At 37.0% G+C, this 23,074-nt stretch overlaps 1 protein-coding gene across 6 annotated transcripts in view; it reads left to right on the top strand.

Moving 5' to 3' along the window:
* LARP4 (La ribonucleoprotein 4) overlaps positions 1–23,074 on the top strand; it is a 128,051-nt gene that overhangs the window by 85,682 nt on the left and 19,295 nt on the right. For all 6 annotated transcript variants that reach the window (XM_037845879.1, XM_037845876.1, XM_037845880.1 and 3 more), the window contains exons 9-10: positions 19,588–19,800; positions 20,271–20,374. In XM_037845879.1, the coding sequence (XP_037701807.1) occupies positions 19,588–19,800; positions 20,271–20,374 (317 nt within the window). The remainder of the gene's footprint in view (positions 1–19,587; positions 19,801–20,270; positions 20,375–23,074) is intronic.

Genomic DNA, 23,074 nt, shown 5'->3' with positions numbered 1-23,074 from the left:
CTTTTATTGGCAAACTCTCAGCATTTGTTTGTGAAAAATTTAAGCTCTCCCTCAAATTTGAAGGAGAGTTTTGCTGGATAAAGTATTCTTGGTTGGAAATTTTTCTCTCTCAGAATTTTAAATATGTCGTGCCTCCATGGTGGCCACTGAGTAGTCACTACTTAGTCTTATGTTGTTTCCTTTGTATGTGGTGAATTGCTTTTCTCTTGCTGCTTTCAGAACTTGCTCCTTCTTTCCAGTATTTGACAGTCTGATCAGAATATGTCTCGGAGTGGGTTTATTTGGATTTATTCTATCTGGAGTTTGCTGGGCATTTATGCTTTGTGTATTTATATTGTGTAGAAGGTTTGGGAAGTTTTCCCCAACAATTTCTTTGAATACTCTTTCTAGACCTTTACCCTTCTCTTCCCCTTCTGAGACACCAATTAGTTTTAAGTTTGGACGTTTTATTTTATCTGTCGTATCCCTGAGATCCATTTTGTTGTTTTTCAATTTTTTTCTCCATTTTTTGTTCTTTGATTTTCTGTTCTGTGGACTTCTAGGACACTGAGATGTTGTTCAACTTCCTCTAATCTTGTATTGTGAATATCCAGAGTCTTTAATTTGGCCAACAGTTTCTTTTATTTCCATAAGATCTTCTATTTTTTTTATTTACTCTTGCAGTGTCTTCTTTATGCTCTTCTAGGGTCTTCTTTATGTCGCTTATATCCTGGGCCATGGTCTTCTTGATGTCCTTTAAATCCTTTGCCATGTTTTCAATCCTCAATTGTAGTTCTTTGATTAATTCTGCAAAGTCTCTTCCAATATCTTGATTTGTGTATTTGGAGTTGGATTCTCCATATCATCTGGTTTTATCATATGCATTAAGATTTTCTGTTGTTTTGGCCTCTTGGCATTTGTTTTGCTTGATAGGGTTCTTTCAAGTTGTGAAAAAAAAAAAAAAAAAGAATATCGATCTTATTTTTCAGAAACACAGTTTGGTGACATACACTTTCTCTAACTAACCAGCAGATGGCGTCTGTGTGTCACCTATACCCCTCAAGTCAGTTCTCAACCTTGTTCCCACGGTGTGTGGGGAAATGATTCTTGTGGGGTTCAATTGGAGAACTCAGTTTGGGTGTGTTGCTGGAGCCGTCCACCCCGAATGTGGGGCATGTGTACGGGTGGCCAGGGAGGAAGGACAGCTATAATATTCAAATCCCCTAGGTTCCCGGAGATTCAAGGCCGCCGCAAGAGTCTAAGCCGTCATTTCATTTCAGCCCCAGACCCTCTCTCTCGCTGTCCCACAAAGCACCGGACTTGGCATAGCATCCGTGGGTTCTCTGAGCAGGTCCCCCCTCCCAGCCGCGATCCTCCAGGAGCCCAGCCGAGGGAATGCCGTGCTACGTCACCAGTGCGCGCCATCCCTCAAGGGAAGCCCCAGGCCACCGGGCCGTGCAGCGGCACTCTCAGCCTGAAGGAAAGATGGCTGAACGGGGCATCTCAACCACCTCCCTCTCGCACGGTTCCTCCTTCCCAGCTCGGGGACAACTGGCGGGGCTCTGGGCTGTGGGCACGGCCTCGGGCAGGAGTTATCCAGCCCTCTGGGGAGCCAGCTGCGAGCCACGGGGTTTCTTTCAGCTTCTGCCTCTCCCCTCCATTCCCCCGGCCCCAAGGGTATCTGCAGCGGACTATTCTCTAGGCCAGACACCAAGAGGCCGGCCCAGCCCCCTCTTGCTGTGTTTACTGCGTGGTTCCCACTACTGCAACTGCAGCCGCTCCTGGGTTTTTCCTTTTTTTTTTTTCCCCCCAGAGGAGCCAGTCGGTCTCCAAATGCCAAGCCCTGACTTCCCCACAGCACCGCGCGGCTGCGGGTCTTCCAGCCAGCTTACTCACTCATTTCAGAATGCAGACTCCCGGTTTCACCAAGTATACAGCCCCTGTGATACTAGCAGAACTCGTCCAGCTGGCGCATAGCTGTAACCAGTATTCTGTCTGGGTCACTTTCTGTTTTTTATCTAGTGTTTTTCACGGAGGTGTTTTTTTGCCCTGTCTCACCTAGCTGCCATCCTTAGTTTCTCCTCTCCTGTATGTGTCTGTTAAATCAAATTCATTTATCAGATTGTTTAGGTTTTCAGTTTCCTTATTGGTCTTCTGTCTGGTTGATGTATCTATAGGAGAGGGTGATGTGTTGAAGTCTCCCACAATTATTGTGGAAACATCCATTGCTTCCTTTAGTTTTGCCAGTGTTTGTCTCCTGTATTTTGTGGCACCATTATTGGGTGCATAAACATTTATGATTGTTATTTCTTCCTGTTGAATTGCCCCTTTTATTAGTATGTAGTGGCCTTCTTTGTCTCTCGTAACATCCTTGCATTTAAAGTCTATTTTATCTGAGATTAATATTGCTACTCCTGCTTTCTTTTGGGTGTAGCTTGCAAGAAATATTTTTTTCCATCCTTTCACTTCCAATTTCTTTGTGTCCCTGTGTCTAAGATGAGTCTCTTGTATGCAACATATTGATTGTCCATATTTTTTTATTCATTCTGCCAGTCTGTATCTTTTAAATGGGGAGTTTAATCCATTTACATTCAACGTTATTACTGTGAAGGCATTTCTTGAATCAGCCATCCTATCCTTTGGCTTATGTTGGTCAGATATACTTTTTCCCTCTCTCTCTTATTGTTCTTTAATGAACCAACATTGAATCTCTTTAGTACTGAACCTTTCTCCATATCTCTCTTTTCTTTCTTTGTTTCTCTGTCGGTAGGGCTGCCTTTAGTATCTCAAGTGGGGCAGGTCTTTTTTTAACAAAATCTCTCAGCGTTTGTTTGTCTATGAAAAATTGAAGTTCTCCTTGAAGTTTGAAGGAGAGCTTTGCTGGATAAAGAATTCTTGGTTGGCAATTTTTCTCTCTCAGAATTTTAAATATGTCATGCCACTGTCTTCTCACCTTCATGGTGGCTGCTGAGTAGTCACTACTTAGCCTTATGTTGTTTCCTTTGTATGTGGTGAATTGCTTTTCTCTTGCTGCTTTCAGAACTTGCTCCTTGTCTTCAGTATTTGACAGTCTGATCAGAATATGTCTTGGAGTGGATTTATTTGGATTCATTCTATCTGGAGTTCGCTGGGCATTTATGCTTTGTGTATTTATATTGTGTAGAAGGTTGGGGAAGTTTTCCCCAACAATTTCTTTGAATACTCTTTCTAGACCTTTACCCTTCTCTTCCCCTTCTGGGACACCAGTGAGTCTTATATTTGGACATTTTATTTTATCTGTCGTATCCCTGAGGTCCATTTTGATTTCTTTCAATTTTTTTCTCCATTCTTTCTTTTGTTTTTTCATTTTCCATTTTGTCGTCCTCCAAGTTCACCTTCCTCTAGTCTTGTACTATGAGTATCCAGAATCTTTTTAATTTGGCTGACAGGTTTTTTTTTATGTCCATAAGATCATCTATTTTTTTATTTACTCTTGCAGTTTCTTCTTTATGCTCTTCTAGTGTCTCCTTCATGTCCTTTACATCCTGTGCCATGCTGTTGTTGTTTGTCTTTAATCCTTTGATTAATTGCTCCAAGTAGTGCGTCTCCTTTGATCTTTTGATTTGGGAGTTTGGGTTTGGGTTATCTATGCCATCTGGTTCTTTCATATGCTTTAAAATTTTCTGTTGTTTTTGGCCTCTTGGCATTTGCTTAACTTGATAGGGTTCTTTTAGGATGTATAGGCTAATTCAAAGACTAATCTCTAATTTGTCAGATCTATAGCTTGGTATACTTTCTGTAACCAGCAGGTGGCATCCGCGAGCCACCTATTCCCCTCAAGCCTGTTCTCCCCAACTTTGTCTTTGTGATGTGTGGGGGTCTGATTCTTGTGGGGGTCCAATTGGTGCACCAAGTTTGGGTGCGTTGTTGGTGCTGTCTGCCCTGAATGTGGGGCGTGTGTCTGAGTAGTTAGGGAGTGAGGGTGGCTTTAATAATCAAACTTCTCAGGTGTTCCTAGATATTTCAGGCTGTTGTAAGAGTCTAAACCTTCAGTTCAATCTGGCCACAGATTGTTTCTGTTGCTGACCCACAAGTCCTTGGTATTGGTGTATGGTCCCTGGGATTTCCGAGTGGGTCCCTCTTACGAGCTCTGCCCTCCTAGGGCCTTTGCTGAGGGAAGACTGTGCTTCATCACAAGTGAGCGCTGTCCCTCAAAGGAAGTTCTGGGCTGCTGGGCCATGTAGCATGTAGGGGTGTTCCCATCCTGCTGAAAGGGTGGCCGTATGGGATGTGTTAATTTCTCCCTTTTTGCACAGCTCCGCCTTCCTAGCTCTGGGACATTTAGCTGTGAGTGCATGAAAGGCTGTTGTCCACACCTGATATCATGGTGTGTGTGCGTGATGCTGGAAACACTTCTCTTCACACTGGGTTTTTTGGCACGGCTCTGGGCCATGGCGTCAGCGCCATGCAGGAGCGTTCCCAGCCCGACGGGAAGATGGCTGTAAGGGTCATGGTTATTTTCCCCTTTTGGCTCACCTCTGCCTTCCTCGCTCTGAGACATTTAGCAGCGGGTGCGCAAAAGGCTATCGTCCACACTAGATATTGAGGCATACCCACAGCTCCTTCCTGCTGTGCTTCGCTGTGTGGTTCTCACTGCCATATCTGCAGCCGCTTTTGGGTTTTTTTTAAAAAAGAACTAGTCTGCCTCCAAACGCCAACCCACAGTTTCCCCACCCTGCAGCGTGGCTGCTGGACTTTCAGCAGGTCACTCACTCATTTCAGAATGCAGACTCCTGGTTTCACCAAGTGCATGGTCCCTGTGGATTTAGCAGACCTTGTCCAGCTGGTGCATTGCTGGAACTGGTGTTCTGGGTCACTTTCTGGCTTTTATCTAGTATTTTTCACAGAGGTGTTTTCTTGCCCTGTCTCTCCTAATTGCCATCTTCCGGAAGTCCTTATCATATTTTTTTTATTGTTGATTGTAACATATTGTATTAGTTAGGGTTCTCTAGGGAAACAGAATCAACAAGAGATATCTATAAATATAAGATTTAAAAGTGTCTCACGCAGCTGTGGGGAATTTGAGTCCAGATTCCGTAGAGCAGGCAGCAAACTGGCAACCACGATGAAGGTGTTCAATGAACTCCTCAGGAAACGCTTCACTGGCTAGCTGAAGAAGAAGTGAAGGTCGTCTTTCTTGCTTAAAAGTCTTCAAGTGATTGGATTAAATCCAGCTAACTGAATTCTCTAATTGCGGAAGACACTTCCTTCATTGATGTAGTCAGTCTCAGCTGTAGCCAGTTGGCTGATGATTTAGTAAACCAGCCTTCTGGTTTATTAACTGGCCACAAATGTCCTTGCAGTAATGGTTAGACCAGTGCTTGCTTCATCAGACACCTGGACACCATCACCTGGCTAAATTGACACATGAACCTAACCATCACACATAACTTCCAAGTGCAATGTAACAAGTAGTTAGCAAATTTCAAAGAATATTAAAGGTTTCAGTTATCTCCTTATTATGAAATATAACATTTATACAAAAAAGCAATATCTTTCAAATTATGATTTAACAAGCAGATATATAGGAAATTTTCAAAGTTGTTATGAGTTATAGTATGATAGTTTCAGTTATTTTCTTATTGTGAAATATAACAAATATCCAAAAAGGTATAGCTTTCAAATTACAATTTAACAAGTAGGTATAGAACAGATTTCAAAGGATACTCTGTGTTATAGTTTCACCATTTCAGTACTTTCCGTTTAGCTATTCTAATACCCTAGCAACTAAGAAAAAGAAAATTATATAAAGAGTCAGTATTCCTAATCCTTTATAAATTCCATCTTGTCTGTTGCTATCCCTTCTTCTAGTTTAATCACTTTCCCAATCTTCAGGGGTGTCTAGGTAGTGACCACCCTAACCTGTTCATGTTGAAAAGGGGTGTGTCAACTATGAGCAAAGGGAACATGTCTAGTTCATGTTCTTGAAGAGGCTGTTGCCTCTGGGTTTTAGGACTTAGCTGGTATAGGAGCACTGTAAAGAATTTAAGTCTCTGAAGGATAAACTTACTGAAAGTTTTACAGAGTCCCAGATAGGGATCCGGGTATTCTTTAAGGTTTTCAGGACTGCTGCTGACTTGGACTTATCATATTGTGGCCATCTGGCACATCTAGGTGAAGCCTGCATGGAAGTAACTTCCAGGACAGCCTCCTGACTCCATTTGAACTCTCTCAGCCACTAAAATCTTATTTTGTTGCCTTTCTTTCCCCCTTTTGGTCAAAAAGGTACTCTAATCCCTCGATGCCAAGGTCAGGCTCATTCCCAGAATCCATGTCCCACATCACCAGGAAGGCTCATTCATCTTGGGGGTCCTGGCCCACATCGGGGGGAAGGTGATGAATTTATTTGCAGGGTTAGGCTTAGAGAGGGAACATCAATATTTGAGCAACAAAAGAGGTTCTCTGGAGGTGACTCCCAGGCATATTTACAGGTGGGTTTAGCATCCCCTTTACAACCATAAGTTTTACCGGAGCAAGCCTCAATATCAAGAGTTTGACTTATAAAGCAGGGGTTCCTAAGTTCACATAGCATATGTTATGTCCACGATAATCCATCCATATCTCACATTATCATCACTTAACTGTACAATCCTCATCACTCTCCATTTTAAGTAATTCTCATGACCCCAAACATCTTGTGGCTCCTGTCAGCCCTCAATTATTTGTCCCTAGTATTTGTGTAATACTACTATGTACTATTATTGTACCTAGTATTCAGTATGTAGATTGTTCCCATATATCCTTCTTTTGTCAACTCTGCACTAGTGTCATACCTTAGAAGTAAGCATATCATGCAAGCTATCTATATTTGTGGTGCTGATCTGTGGGAAATGTGCCTTTAAACAACCCCTTTCAATCTTATTTGCCTTCAGTACAGCTCTGATACTTATAATCCCATTAACAAATAGTCTTCACCCCTATCCATTACCATACCTTTGAATTCACCATCATTAACATATCTGAACATTTTAGATTATCATTCCCCCTCACCAGCTACTGTCACTAGGTCCCCAATATTCTACATTATAAGATACTGATTTTACATTGTTCAGATAGTTCAAAGAAGTGGTGACATACAATATCTCTCCTTTTGTGTCTGACTTATTTCACTGAGAATTTTATCTTCAAGGTTCATCCATGTTGCCGTGTGTTTCAGGACCTTGTTGCTTCCTACTGCTGCATAATATTCCACTGTATGTATATACCAGATTTTGTTTATCCACTTGTCTTTTGAAGGACACTTGGATTGTTTCCATCTCTTTGCAATTGTGAACAGTGCTGCTGTGAACATCGGTGTACAGATATCTGTTTGTGTCACTGCTTTCAAATCTTCTGGGTATATACCGAGAAGCGGAATTGCCATACCCTTGCATTTTTAATGCTTCCTTTTTTCTCCTTTCCTTCTTTCTTTTGGGTAGATGTATCAAGTTTTCTTTATTACTTCCCCACCCCACCCCCTATTGGTTTAGCAGGAGAAAGCAATAGATTTCTTACTATTATTTTAGTGAAAGTTTTTAATATTTTAACATGCATACGTGGTTGAACAAAGTCTCAAGTTAATTAGTATCTTTATCATTTCCGAGTAATAAAGTCTTTGCTCTTTTCAATTTTGGATACCCCCTTTATATTGTTTTCCTGTATTTTAATTCTTCCCACCTCTTTTTTGAATAAAAAAAAAAACACACACACACACAATGTATTACCTCGGTTTCTTTTTTTCTTATTTCTTTTTTGAGTAGTCATTGCTTTTCACTTTTACTCCCCACTTACCTACTTTGAGGCTGACTCTCCTGCATTTCAGTCCTGGGTTGACTGTCCTCCAAAGAGTGTCCTTTAAGATACCCTTTACTGGTAAAGGATCATGTTTATTATGTTTTTGTGTGAAAATGCCTTTATCAATTAGGTGCTTTAAATTTAAATGGCATTTTAGCTGCACATAAATTCTAAGCTGATATTTAGGCTTCCCTCTTTGACTTTTACTGTTGCTGTCAGTTTAATTTGAGTAGTGAGTATAATTATTGTTTTATAGGTAATTTGTCAGCTTTTTTGATTGTTATAAGGATATGGAAAAAAAGTCAGCATTTTTTTCCTTATAGCCTCTCATTTTATATTTTTTTTTGTCTCTGGGCTGCCCTCTGGATAATTTATTGGGATCTATCCTCTGGTTTGCTGATTCTCTTTATATATGTATGTGAATCTTTGGAATTAAATTATAAAGGAGAATCCTAAAAACTGAATCTTGGACAACTACTAGGTTATTCTTCTGCAAAATTTGTAATTATAGTAATGCACCTGACTAGATGGCAAAGATGTTTAGCTGTTCAGCAACATCTTTTCTCTTTTTTTCCTGTGTTCATAGCCATAGCCACCCCATTGTATCCTACATTATAATTAGATGTGGCCATAAAACTAAGTTCTACATGGTAGAATGTAAGCAGAGTGATTGATGCTGCTTTCTGGCCTGACCCTTGAAACTTTCTACCCATGCTTTCTCTTTGTGTTGGATGGTGTGGAAAGCACAACTTCATAAGATGGTAGAGTTACTATTAGTCTGGATCTGCAAACAATTGCTTGCAACAGAGCACCTCTCCTCACTCTCTCCCCCACCAACTGGGATACCTATCCTGGACTGTTAAGTGAGAGGAATACAGTGTTTTGTGTTTGAGTCTTTAAAATTTTGTCATTCATTACAGCAGTGTAGCCTACCCTAACTAATAGAAGATCTCTTTGTAATTCCTTTCCCAAATCCATGGAACTTATTGTAGTAAATGTAAACACTCCCTGCAGCATATTAACATGATCCTTTCACTGCTTACTCCTTAATGAGGTAAAAAATTAATATATTTTGATTTCTGCTTCATTGCTAATAACTATATAAATACAACATGTAAATGTCAGTTATTCTAGTCTTTACCCAAGAAAATGTTTTCTTTTACTGGAGAGTTATTTTCAAGTAGTCCTTTATGATCAAAATACCTTACTATATTGGAAGAAGATGGTGGCATAGAGAGGAGTGGAAGCTAGTTTGTCCCCCTGGAACAACTAATAAACAACCAGGAACAACTAGTAAATAATCTGGAATAACTGTGGGGGAACAAATGTGACTGTCCACTCATCATACACCAACTTGAATTAGGAGGAATGCCCAAGATCACAGATTAAATCTGTAAGTAAAAGCTGCGGCTCCAAGCCAGGAGCCCCCTCCCCACCATGGCCCAAACTGCAAAGCCTTGCGGTGCTAGAGAGCAGCACTCTCCAAGCAAGCTAATATAGCTTAGCTGAGCCCCAACTGGGGTTTTAATTAATAAACGTGGACTGCTCAATACAAGATATGAATCCCCAACAAGCAGAGGCTTTTGGTGATGGCTGACCTTGGAGAGCCAGAGGGTGGCTGCAGACTGGCCCTGAAGCTCCCTTTTTGGGGTCAGGGGAGAAAGCCTCAGCCATTTTCAGTCCCCAGAGCTCTGACCCAGAGGAGGGTGGAGATAGCACAGGCAGAGATACTATTCAAATGTAAATGACCTCTCCCTAGGGGGTGTGTTTTCCCTAAGAGGAAGAAGGTGTTGCCAAGCTCTACTACCCACCTTCCATTCAGAAGCAGACCCAGAGCCTGGGGGAAAACAGCCATGGGCCACACCTTACACCAATCTGGAGCTACAGGCTGACACGCACTACCTGCTGGGCAAAAAAGCACAGTGACTTGAGGCCTCAAAGGGTGTACCAATCTTGTAAGACACACCCTCAAGGAGATGTAATACAATTGTTTCCTTCTGAGACCTGAGCCTGTTCTGTTCTGGGAAAGCCTGATTGGGGTAACCAAGGAAATCAGATGCCTAGACAACAGAAAACTACAACCTACGCTAGGAAAAATGAAGTTATGGCCCAGTCAGAAGAACAGACTTACACTTTGGCTGAGATACAGGAATTTAAACAACTAATACTAAATCAATTCAAAAAGTTTAGGGAAGATATGGCAAAAGAGATGAACCGTATAATGGAAACACTGGGCGTACGTAAGGTAGAAATCTAAAGTTTAAAAAAAAAAACTGGTCTAATCTATGGACATGAAAGGCACAACACAAGAGATAAAAGACACAATGGAAACATACAATAGCAGAAGAAACTTTCAGGAACTGGAGAAGGCGGCACCTGAAAGCATACACACAAAAGAACAGATAGAGAGAAGAATGGAAAAATACGAGCAACGTCTCTGGGAACTTAAGGACAAAACGAAATGCAGGAATGTACATGTCATTGGTGTCCCAGAAGGAGAAGAGAATTGAAAAGGGGCAGAAGCAATACAGAGGAAATAATCAACAAAAATTTCCCATCTCTTATGAAAGTCATAAAATTACGGATTCAAAAAGCACAGCATACCCCAAACAGAATAGATCTACGCCAACGCCAAGACACTTAATAATCAGATTATCAAATGTCAAAGATAAAGAGAGAATCCTGAAAGCCACAAGAGAAAAGTGATCCATCACATACAAAGGAAGCTTGATAAGACTATGTGTGGATTTCTCAGTAGAAACCATGGAGGCAAGAAGGAAGTGGGGTGATATATTTAAGGTGCTGAAAGAGAAAAACCACCAACCAACGATCCTATATCTGGCAAAACTGTCCTTCAGATATGAGGGAGAGCTTAAAATATTCTCCGACAAACAGACAAAATGACTGAGTTTGTGAACAAGATACCTGCTCTACAGGAAACACTAAAGGAAGTACTGCAGACAGGAAAAGACAGGAGCGAGAGGTTTAGAAAACAGTTTTGGGAGATAGTAGCACAGCAATGTTAAGTACACTGAAAAAAGACGGCTGTGAGCATGGTTGAAAGAGGAAGGTTAGGACCATGTGGGACACCAGAGCCAAAGACTGGAATTGTACAACTCAATGAAACCTAGGGGGCTCGACGACTGTAATAAAAGGTACAAATATGTTTTTACATGAGGTAGAACAAATGAATGTCAACATTGCAAGATGTTAAAAATAGGGTGGGATTGGGGGGAAAATACAATCAATGCAAACTAGAGACTGTAATTAACCGAAACATTGTATTATGTTTCCTTTAATATAACAAAAGCAATATACCAAAGCTAAATGCATATGGGGGGGACATAGGGGAAGGGTATGGGACTCCTGGCATTGATGACGTTGTCTGACTCTTTATTCTACTTTAGGTTAATGCTACCTTCCTTTTGTTGCTTTCTAGCTGTCTTTTTTTTTTTTTCTCTCTCCTCTTTTCTTTTTCTTTTGTCTCTCTACCTTTGACTTTTCCTCTTGCTTTGTGGAAGAAATGGAGATGTCCTTATATAGATAGTGGCGATGGTGCTGAATACATAAATTCATGACTATCCAGGGAACCAACAATTGTTTACTTAGGACAGAATGTATGATGTGTGAACAAAACTGTCTTTAAAAAAAATGGGTTGATGAAGAGATCTTGAAGGCACTGTATTGAGTGAAATAAGAGAGACACATAAGGACAAATATTTCAGGGTCTCACTGATATAAACTAATTATGATATGTAAACTCATAGACATGAAATGTAAGTTACCAGGGTATAGAATGAGACTAAAGAATGGGGAGCGGTTGCTTATTATGAGCAGAATGTTCAACTAGGGTGAACTTACACGTTTGGAAATGGCAGAGGTGATGGTAGCATGTTATGAGAATAACAGTGCTGAATTGTGTGTGAATGCGGTGGAAAGGGTAAGCTCAGAGTCACATGTCACCAGAAGTAAAGTTGGAAGTTGAAAGATGGAAATGTATAAAATGGTGAAGCTTGTGGACAATGTCCGTGATTAACTGTACAAATATTAGAAATTCCTCTCATGAACTAAAACAAATGTATGACACATTAACTAGAAGTTAATAATAGAGGGGCATATAGGAACAAAAATATATACCTGTTGCAAACTATAAACTACAGTTAGTAGTAATTTTTAACATTCTTTCATCAACAGTAACAAATGTACTATACCAAAACTATGAATCAATAATGAAGGGGCTGGTTAGAGGTATGGGAGGATTGGAGTTTCCTTTTTTTGTCTTTATTTCTTTTCTGGAGTAATGAAAATGTTCTAAAAATTGAAAAAAAAATTAATTGTGTTGATGGATGCCCAGCTGTGTGATAGTACCGTGGGCAATTGATTGTACACTTTGGATCTTTGTATAGTTGTATGGTATGTGAACAATCTCAATTAAAAATCTAAAAATACCTTACTATCTGTGATACATTTAAAATTTTATGGGAAATTAGATTCTGTTAATATTTCTTTCTAAAATGAGGACTCTAAATGATAAAACATTAATTTAAACCTGAAATTTTCTCTTTTTAGATTTCATCTGTTGTGTATAAGTATGCTGCTGCCTTAGTGTTTTCTACTGAATCATAGTAATTTTTACGTTTTTCACAGAGATTTAAATGATTATAAAACCTATGAGGAAGCTGTAGTGCTATATAATATTAGAATATGTTTGTGCCAAATTGGAAGATTAATACTCTCATGATTATAAAATTACTGAAATTACCCATGATAATTTGAAAGCGCTCTGGCTCTTGTGGCACAGACATCCAAGGTCAGGGGCCTTGTTGCAGCCTTTTTCCTAGAGGTATTCCTCTGACAGAGTCCAGTGGAACTTTCATTGTATGAGCTGAAGTAAATTGTTTCCTGTTTTATTATCTAGGCAAGAAGCATTTTTCAGTGCTTTCTTCCCTATACATCAGTTTCTACCTGTTGTTACTTTACTTCAGCCTAAAGAACTTTTTGTATTTCTTATAGTGCCCCTTTCTACCTGTGAGGATTCTCTTAGGTTTTCCTTATCTAAAAGTGTTTTGTACTTCACATTCAGATTTTGTAGGTATTTTCTGTGGATACAGAATTTCTGGGTTGACAGTTCTACTCTTTTTTTCATCCTTTACAGATACCATTCCATTGTCTTCTGGTCTCTGTTGTTTCTGACGAGATGTTAGCCATCATTTACATTGTTCTTCCCTGTATATTATAATGTGTCACTTTTTTTTCTGCCTGCTTTCAGAATGTTTTGTTTTGTTTTTGGTTTTCAGTAGATTGATTATAGTGCACATGGATATGCTTTTCTTTCTATTTATCCTGCTTTTTTTCTGGGGGGATCATGGGGAAAGTACTGAAATCCTTGGATCTGTGGATTGTTTTACACCAATTTTGGGAAAAAGTTAACAGCTCCTTTTTCAAATATTTTTTTCTGTCCCGCTTTCTCTCCTCTCCTTTTGGAATTCCAATGACACTTAACGTTTGACTACTTGATGTCACTGAGATTCTGCCCATTTTCCTTGAATCTGTTTTTCTCTTTGTTTTTTAGTTGGGTAATTTCTGTCGATTTGGATTTGTCTTCAAGTTGATTTGACCTTTCTTTTGCCATCTCTAATCTGCTGATAAGACTACAGTGAATTTTTCATTTCAGATGCTGTATCTTTCGGTTCTACAATCTCCTTTTTATTTTTTAATAGTTTTCCTTTCTCTGCTGAGATTTCCCTATGTGTTAATCTTGTTTAATTTAGGAAAACATACTTTCCTTTAAAACCATGAACGTATTTATTTATAATACCTGGTTTAAAATCTTTGTTGTTTCCAACATTTGGATCATCTTGGAGTCTGTTTCTATTGTTTGCTTGTTTGCTTGTTTCTTGATTAATGGTCCACATTTACTATCTCACATATCCAGTAATTTTTTATTGTATGCTAGATCTTGTATGTTACACCTCATAAGGAATCTGGATTGTTGTCTTCCTTTTTTGGAGTGTTGACTTTTGTTTTGACATTTAATTTACTAGCAACCATTAATTCTTTTAGCCCAATGTAATCTGTGAACTCATTAATTTATTTTTAAATTTCAGTGACAGTATTTCACTTTTAGATTCTTTTTATAATTCTGCCTATTAATTTTGTATTATTTTTTTCTCATGTAGTGTATTCCTTGTTTTAAAACCCTTTCACCTCTATGTCTGATAATTTATTTATCTGTAGTTCTTTGAGGTTTTCAGTTGTATTTTTCCTACTGATTGTCTTGCATCGTGTATTATATCTTTCTGTGTAAGATTCTGGGATTATAAACTTGTTAGGTTGGACATCTCCAGGGCTTGAAGTAAGATCGGGTTCTTTCCAAAGAGTTATTAACTAGCCTGAAACACTTTTCATGTTAATTTTCTCAGCTTGGGAGTTCCCAAACCACTCAGGTAAAGGAACTCCAGTCTCAAGCCAGATGTTTTTTCCAAATTTTCAAGAAAGACTTTCACTGTCCTCTAGGCTAAGACAGACACACTTCCTTATAGTCTCCTTTTGTTGGTGAGTGGATTTTTTTTCCCCCCTAGCACTTGGAAGTACAGTGTTATGAAATGGTGAGGGAGTCTCATTTGTCACTCCCTGCTTTAGGAAAGGTTTTATCTCCTGTCTTCTCTCTGCCTCTTGTTTATGGAGATGATTAATCCCTCTTTCTCTAACTTTTTTCTGCCGTGGACTTTCTTGACAGCCTCGTGAAGGCTGTGGACCTTTTTTCAAAATACTGATTTTAAACAAATAAACTAAAATATATAGTACTACAAAGGAAACCAGCTATATCCCCAGTTTAAGAAGCATTTAACATTATCTGCTTATCTATGTGTTTTTATTTTTCTTCTGGGTCCCCTGCCTTTCACACCCGCATTTCCATGGAGGCTTACCTAGGTGTTATTTTTTTTTTTTTAGTATTTCTCTATTTCCCCCCTTTTTCCCTAGATATGGGGTTCATATAATCATTTAAGATACTTGTTTTACAGTTTAAAAACTAGAATTATGTTATTGTACAGTAATACTCTTAAAAACAAAACTTGATTTTGGAAGACTCATCTTTACCATATTGAAATTTTCTACTATAAGGCAGAGTACATAAATCTTTTATTCAATTCCTTTTGTTCATATGCCTTAGGAATGTTTTTCTTTGTATTTATCTTGTGCATTTGATATAAGTTTAGTTCTCTGTATTTTATCTTTCTGTTTACTGTTTCTGTGAGATCTGTTGTGTGTTTTTTAGCTTCTTATAATTTGTTTAAGCTATTGTTTGTGTTTTTTTTTTTTGAGTTGTTTATATACATTATTTCTCTAGCATCTACTTTAATACATTTATTGTTTCTAATAGTTTTACGGTTACTTTTTTTTAGGGGTTCTATAATGTAGTCCTGTCATCTGCAAGTAGTTATAACTTTGTGTTTCTGTTTTAGAGTTTATTGTTTTGACCGAGGATCACTGTGTCTTAACCACACTGCCTTTTTGGTATTTAGTCCTTTGACCTATTAATAGAATAAACTATTTTGCTAGTTGAATGTGGAAGTATTCATCTGAATCATTTGAATCATCTTTGCATGTCTGGAATAAACCAAATCTGTCATGGAATATCCTTTAAATATAATTTGGATTCTAAATATTTTACTTGGGGTTTTTTGCAGCAAAATTAATAGCATGTATTTCCCTTTGCATGTGGTATATAAACTTTAGCAGTTATAATCATCATTGTTAAAAAGTTTATGTAGACTCTTAAAATCCAGTTGAACTTCCCCACCTTTTCATGAATTATTCAAATCTTTTCATTGATTCTGTTACTCTTCTTATCAGTCACTGTTATAATTTATAAAACTTGAAAATCTTAAAAGCTGTCATAAACTATGGTCTGCATTTAAATAGGTTTGAGTTTTCCAAATAAATACTTTTAAAACTAATGCTGTTCACATTATTTTAAGGTTGAACTTAATTATAGTTCATGAAATTCCTTTGGTAAAAGCAATAGCTGTAATTATATTTTAGGTCATGTTAACGTCAATTTTAGATTTTTAGAGTTTTTCAAATATGACCATTATTGATTTCTTATACTTTGAATAGCTATGACTTATTTTGGAGGGACAGAGGTTCTTGTCCAACAGCTGCAGGGGTCAGTCAGATCCATTCATTATTTAAAGTAGTTTAAGAAGCCGCTTTAAAAAGGGGGTTTTACACACATTATTTCATTTGATATTCCCAAAAACATTGTGTGACTTTTGATTACTCATGTCATCCTCTCACCTCTTCATAATTTAGTTCTATTACAGTGATCAGCAAACTTATTCTATAAAGAAACAGGTAGTAAAAATTATAGGCTTTGCTAGCCATGTGATCTCTGTTGCAGCTACTCAACTTCTGTTGTAGGGTAAAAGCAGCCATAGCTGATATGTAATTTAAGATCTTACTAAGATTCCTAGTATCCCCCCCTTTGTTTTTTGATAAGTTTAATACAGGAAATTTCCAACTTACATAAACGTGGAGAAAATAGTATTATGGACCCCTTTGTATTCATTACTCAGTTTTAACAATTAGTAGAGCATGGTTAGTCTTGTTTCATCTATATTCTCCTCCATTTCTCCACCTCCAAATATTTTTGAAGCAAGTCCCAAGCTTAATTTCATCTATAAATTAGTATTAGATTTTTTCTGTTTTTAATTTTTTTAAATCTATAGTTTATTCCTCTGCCTCTTTTATTGCCTTGCCAATATGTTATTAAAATAATCATGTTATTTGTGTTGCAGAGTTTCTCACAGTATACATTTTGCTAATTATATTCTTTAGTGAAGTTTAACATGCTCCTCTGTTCCCTGTATTTCATGCAAATTGCTAGCTGTATCTAGAAGCTTGATCAGATCTTGGTTTGATTTGGGGCCAGAGGAGGAAGGGAACAAAAACATAATCTTTTTACATTTCTCTCTTTAATGATAATTGAGTAGGTCTATTAATTCCTTACAGGTTGCAAAATGGTGCTGTTCTATCTTTCTTTCATTTATTAGTTGAAACACTTCTGTAAAGAGAAGCTTGCTCTCATCAGCTCTTTCATCACTGTGACGTACAGTTCATATAGGAGATGGATGATAAATGCTTGGTTTCTGGCATTTATTACCAATTTTCCAAAATGTTGTGCTGATTCTCTGCCATCCTTCAAAAGTTACCATTTTGAGTTTTTTTACTTTTGAATGTTTAAACATATTTGGTGTGTTCATTGCCCATATTGTTGAAGTTTGGCCTCTTTCAATTGACTCCTGAGCCCTTTTGTCACAACACTCGTAATCTTTAATAGCTTCCTTGTTACCTGGTGCAGCAAGTTGTTCCTGGATCTTGTACATTTCCTGTCAAAGGTCTAGGTTCGGACAGTTCTACAGGGTTCCTAGGTTACCTTGAAGGAGAGATGGTATTTGGGGATCCATTGGTTGGGCACTATGTATGCTCATAGCTACAGATTTAGTCATTATTTCTAAGCTTTTCCACTGAACAGAGCTAAAAAAATAGTTGTTTTATTTTTGTTTTTTAAATATGTAATATCTCTTGAGTTCGTACTGTGTTTCCAATTCAAATTCAGGCTACATGGTTTTTTGATTCTTGGATCTTACATTTGAGTCTCCTTTCTCCCATATGAAAATCCTGGATCTGTGACCCCAATGTATTTACTCATATACTCTATCCCGTAATCACAGACAAAAGTTTTGGAATAACAGTACTGGTAACAATATGATTCTGAAAACAGATTAAGAATTTTTTTTTTGCCATACTTTGCGCCTTGAGATTTATTCCTAAGGAACATACATAGGACTTAATTTTTTTCTTACTGTGAACTTTAACATATATACATAACAGTGATAACTTTCAAATTACGATTTTACAAGTAGAGAGCAAATTTCGAAGAATGTCATGGGTCACAGTTCCATAACTTCAGCCATTTCCATTATTGTAAAATATACATACAGAAAGGTATCAACTCTTGATTTACAGTTTAACAAGCAATTATATAGGTAATTTCAAAAATTGATATGGATTGCATTTCTGTAGTCTCAGTCCCTTTCTTATTATGCAATACAAGGAATATACAGAAAGATGAAGACCTTCAAGGCACAGTTCAACGAACAGCTATAGAGCAAATCCCAAAGGATGCACAGGCTACAGTTCCACCATGTCATTTACCTCCTTCCAGCCATTCCAACACCCCAGCATCTAAAAATATATATAATCATATAAATAATTATATAATTGTATAAAGTTTCAGTATTCATGGACCTTTGTTAAATCGTATCTTGTTTGTTGCTACTCCTTCCTCTCACTTAATCTCTTTCTCCACCTGTCTTAAACACAGCCTCTCGGTTTCTCCAAGTACACACTCACTATGTGTGTAGACATCCCTGCCCAGCTGGCTGAACCCTGGAACTCCTGTTCTGGAGCACTTTTGTCCTTTAACTAGTGTGTTTCACTGGGGAGAATTTTGTTCTCTCTCTCCTAATCCACCATCTTGGATCCCCCCACCTTGAGGATTTAATTTTATTATGGTTCAGACTCACTTAGGACCTCTCTATGTTTTGTTTTTAATTGAATGCACATCTGCATTCATTTTGCTTTGAATTTTTACAAATTGCTTTAAAAAATTTTTAATTTCATTATGGCCATGGTTTAAATTCAAATATACAAAACTGCACATTAAATAAATACTTATACAAATGGCCATGGTTTAAAAGTCAAGTATATAAAACAGCACATTAAATAAATACTTAGATATATATGTGTGTATGCAGTATACCATTATGTCCCCAGCTCACTGTCTCACTTAGCTGAACAGTAGCTTACTTATAATCACTTTTCTCCTCCTTGCTTTGCCTCTTTTTAAAAAAATAAAACTTCATACTGTATCCCAGAAATCACTCCATAGCAGTATTTAGAGCAACCCCACAATTTTTGTTACATCTGCATGATACTGAATTGTGGATGGCTGTGGTTTGTTCATCCATTTCCTTTGATGGACTGTTTGGTTGTTTCCATTGTGTGTGGAGGGGTTGGTTTTTTTCCCTTTATGTTACATTGGTACTTCGGTGAATAGCCATGTTTATCCTTTTTTTATTTCAACCTATTTTTGTTATTGTGTAGAGGCGGAATTGAGGAGAATTATGGTAAATGCTTATGGGATTTTGAAAGATATTGCTAAATTTCCCTTTATAGGGATTGTACTGTTTTACATGATCATCATAATGTATCAGAGTGCCTGTTTTGCCACAGCCTGACCAACAGAGTATATTGTCAAATTTTAAGACTTTTGCCATATCTGCAAGTGAGAAATGTTAAGTTAATCTTAATTACATTCCTCTTATAAATGAGGTTTAGCATCTTTTCATATGTTTAAGAACCATCTGCATTTCTTTTTCTGTGAATTCTTTTTGTATCTCTAGCCCATTTTTCTATAGGATTGCTGGGCATGCATTCATCTCTTATGAGAATTTATGTATGTATTAGGGATAATAGCCCTCTTGTCTGCAACAAGTTGCAATTATTTTTACTCCTTTGAGTTGGGTTTATCGTGTTTTTTGCCGTATGAAAGTTTTGTTGTTTTTTTTTTAATTAATGAAGCTCAATCATTTCCTTTTCTTTTACTGTAGTCATTCTATCTTGGTAGAAATATGTAGCCATGTGAAGTAGATAAAGATGTAAATTAAATACATTTGTGAAATATACACTTGGAGTTCTTTGTTACTATAATGCGTTCCTTTCTTCCAGGCAAGGATAAAAGCCATCAATACATTTTTTGCTAAGAATGGTTATCGACTAATGGATTCTAGTGTGTATAGTCAGCCCATTCAAACTCAAGCACAGTATGCCTCACCAATCTTTATGCAGCCTTTATATAATCCTCACCAACAGTACTCACTCTACAGTATTGTGCCTCAGTCTTGGTCTCCAAATCCTGCACCTTATTTTGAAACACCGCTGGTAAGATCCTTATGGAATCAAGTTTTTAATTTAAGCTAAAATTGGAAAGAATCAGAGTAGTATGTGTGTGCGTGTTGATTTCTTACTGGCTTTTTGTGTATTGATAGAGACATATAATTTCCCATACCAAATATATGCATATGACTATTGATACAGGTTCCTATAATTTTATTCTTTAAAATTTGTTGAATCAATTGAAAGAAGAGAATGGATGAATCCTGAATGAATTAAAATGCTTGGAGTGATAGGAAACTTTTCAGAAAAGAATGTTCTTCATTGAGGAAATAATGAACTAGTGATTTATTATTCAGTAAACCAAATAGTGCTTGAAGTAAATACCAAGCACAATTTTTATTTTTAATTTGTAAGAGAATTTGATCCTGGGTTAGCTTATTAGAGGTTTCTTTTGACTCTTACAACAGATTTTGCTTTACCTTAAATATTGTTTTGATTTTAAAATTTTCTTCTAGGCTCCCTTTCCCAATGGTAGTTTTGTGAATGGCTTTAATTCACCAGGATCTTACAAAACAAATGCTGCTACTATGAATATGGGTCGACCATTCCAAAAAACTCGGTAAGATTTAAAAACATAGCCGGAGTTTTAGTTTAAACAATTCACAGTAATTCTAAGGAGTTACCATGTGCTTGTTTGCAGACTCAGTAGGAAATAATTTCTGCACAAAAATTACGTGAACTATTCAGTTTCGAATTCATGAAAACACTTTGGCCTCAGAGTTGATAATGGTTGTAAAAAGGACGTGGGATTCGGGTTTTATATTGATACACGTTGATTTTTTTTAATATGAAGAGAACAGGAAAAAAATTCATAACAATCCCTGACATAAAAATCTCATGTCATTTAGTGTGCTTAAATGGGTAACATTTCAGAGAATGAGAGTTCTTTAGGGATAGAAATGTTGACTGATTTGAGTAATAAATACTTGGAATGTGAATTATTTAGGATATTTAAGAATTAAATTTTGATTTCTGTGAACTATAGCGTGTAATGTGCCGTAGTTAACATTTATTGAACATTTAATGTCTAAAGCTCTGTTCTAAGGGCTTTACTTATTTTATCACAGTTAAATTTCATAACCCATGAGATATGGGTAGTTATTATCTCTATTTTATGGATGAGGAAACAGACCTGAAAGGTTAAATATGTCCAAGGGTGCATAGCCAGTAAGTGGCAAGATTTAAATTCAGGCAGTTTGACTCAAAGACTACACTTAAAGCACAGAGTTCTGAAGAAATTATTGAGTACCCTGGAAACTATTTGCTATCGTATAAAAGGTTCATATGTCTCTTAGATTATTTTTTATATAGACATCAACGTATAATCTCAGTAATTTATGGTGTATATAATGGCTTTTGACAGAACCTGTATAACAAGAAAAATAAAGGGCTCTTACATGGTTTAGATTTATTTAATAGTTTTGAATTTATTATTTCTTGTTTGTGAGACTCCTGATTTTTTTTTTTTTTCCCAATGATTTTGTTTCAGTCATTTTCAGTCTCTTGCCAAATCTTGTTCTCCCAGTTGCTTCTTTTTGACAATGAGACCACATAGGGTTTGTTTTTCCAAAGTGATTTCTAGGAACTTAGTTCTTTTTTGGTAAGGTTCTCCTGAAACATGCTTCATTGCACAAAGAACCTCACAATATAAAAAAATATTCTTAGTGGATTTTGGACACATTTTAATAATCACAATTTTTAGACTTACTTTGGCATAATTGGTTAAAGCATTTGAAGATGATTTTATTTTACTGCATGTACACATTCCTGTTCCTTAAAGAAGTTTCAGGTGAGATCTCTTCAAGTTATAAAAATAAAGGACTCTTTATAAACAGATTATTTGTTCCCTTGTAGATGGATATTTTCGTTTGATAATATAATGGCAATTAACTGCAAAATTCAAGTATTATTAGGAGATATGAGTAGAAGTAAAGTGAGCTTTAATATACACATTGTCCTCCAATCCCTACCTTATTGTTCAAAGAAATGATATGATTTCTGTGAGCACATAGAAACAGTGATGTTTAAATCTGGAAAGACTTTGTTATGATGTGTTTTTTTTGGTTTGTTTGTTTGTTTTTCTTCAAAATTTTTTTTTAATTAAATTCAGTTTTATTAAGATACATTCACACACCATACAATCATCCATGGTATACAAGCCGCTGTCCACAATATGATAACATAGTTATGTGTTCATCACCACAATCTATCTCTGAACATTTTCCTTACATCGGAAAGAACCAGAACAAGAATAAAAAATAAAGGTGAAAAAAGAACACCCAAATCATCCCCCTGTCCCACCCCATTTGTCCTTTACTTTTTCTCCCCATTTTTCTACTCATCCATACACTAGATAAAGGGGGTGTGATCCACAAGGTCTTCACAATCACACTGTCACCCCTTGTAATCTACACTATTATATAATTGTCTTCAGGAGTCCAGACTGCTGGGTTGGAGTTTGGTAGTTCCAGGTGTTATGATGTTGTTTTAACTCATTTTACAGATGGAGAATGTGAAGGCTGAAGAAGACAAATAACTTGCTAGGGTCACATAGCTAGTTATCGGCAAAACTGAAGTTAGAAAATCTTGTCTCCCATAAGCTGTCAGTGTTTTTTTCTTAAAAATGATTCAATTTTAACAAATGACAGTTTATAGCTTCTTTTTTTGTGAGGAGATACAGATTTCTCATGATAAGAAATAGTAACTATAAAAATACATTACTTTGAAGGGGGGAATTTTGCTTCAAATAGTTAATTACAGAAGTGATATATGAATACTTGTAAAAATGAAAACGTTGCAGATGAAGCTAAATAGCTCCTAGACTGCTCACCCCAATTCCTGTTTCCTTCTTGCTACTAAGAGTTAACCAGTGCCAGGCATTCATTTATTGATTTATTTAGGTTATTAGTCAAGGAGGAAGTAATTTCTAGAAGGTCCTTTTGCTCTCTTTTACAAGTTTTATATTAACCTTGTGACAGCCCAGTGATGATCCACTAGTCTACTTAGAGAGAATAGGACTAACTTTCAGAAGTCCAGGCATTTCTCTACCTTTCACACTTTATCTTTCTGCCACTTTACTTCTCCTTTCTGTCTTTCATCACTTATTTCTTCATTTTGCTTTTGTTTTGCCTGGGCCAAGATCGTAAGTCCCTCTCAGTGAAGGGTAAGATTATGAGATCTGAGGGCTGTTTAAACCTAACAACTTGTCCACTAGGACAAGTTTTATATATATATATAATTATATATTGATGCAATGGGA

The sequence above is a fragment of the Choloepus didactylus genome, chromosome 8 (genome assembly GCF_015220235.1).
Source record: "Choloepus didactylus isolate mChoDid1 chromosome 8, mChoDid1.pri, whole genome shotgun sequence".
NCBI classification, from domain to species: domain Eukaryota; kingdom Metazoa; phylum Chordata; class Mammalia; order Pilosa; family Megalonychidae; genus Choloepus; species Choloepus didactylus.
Note: the sequence above shows the minus strand (reverse complement) of the source record. Positions and strands in the feature narration are given on the sequence as shown.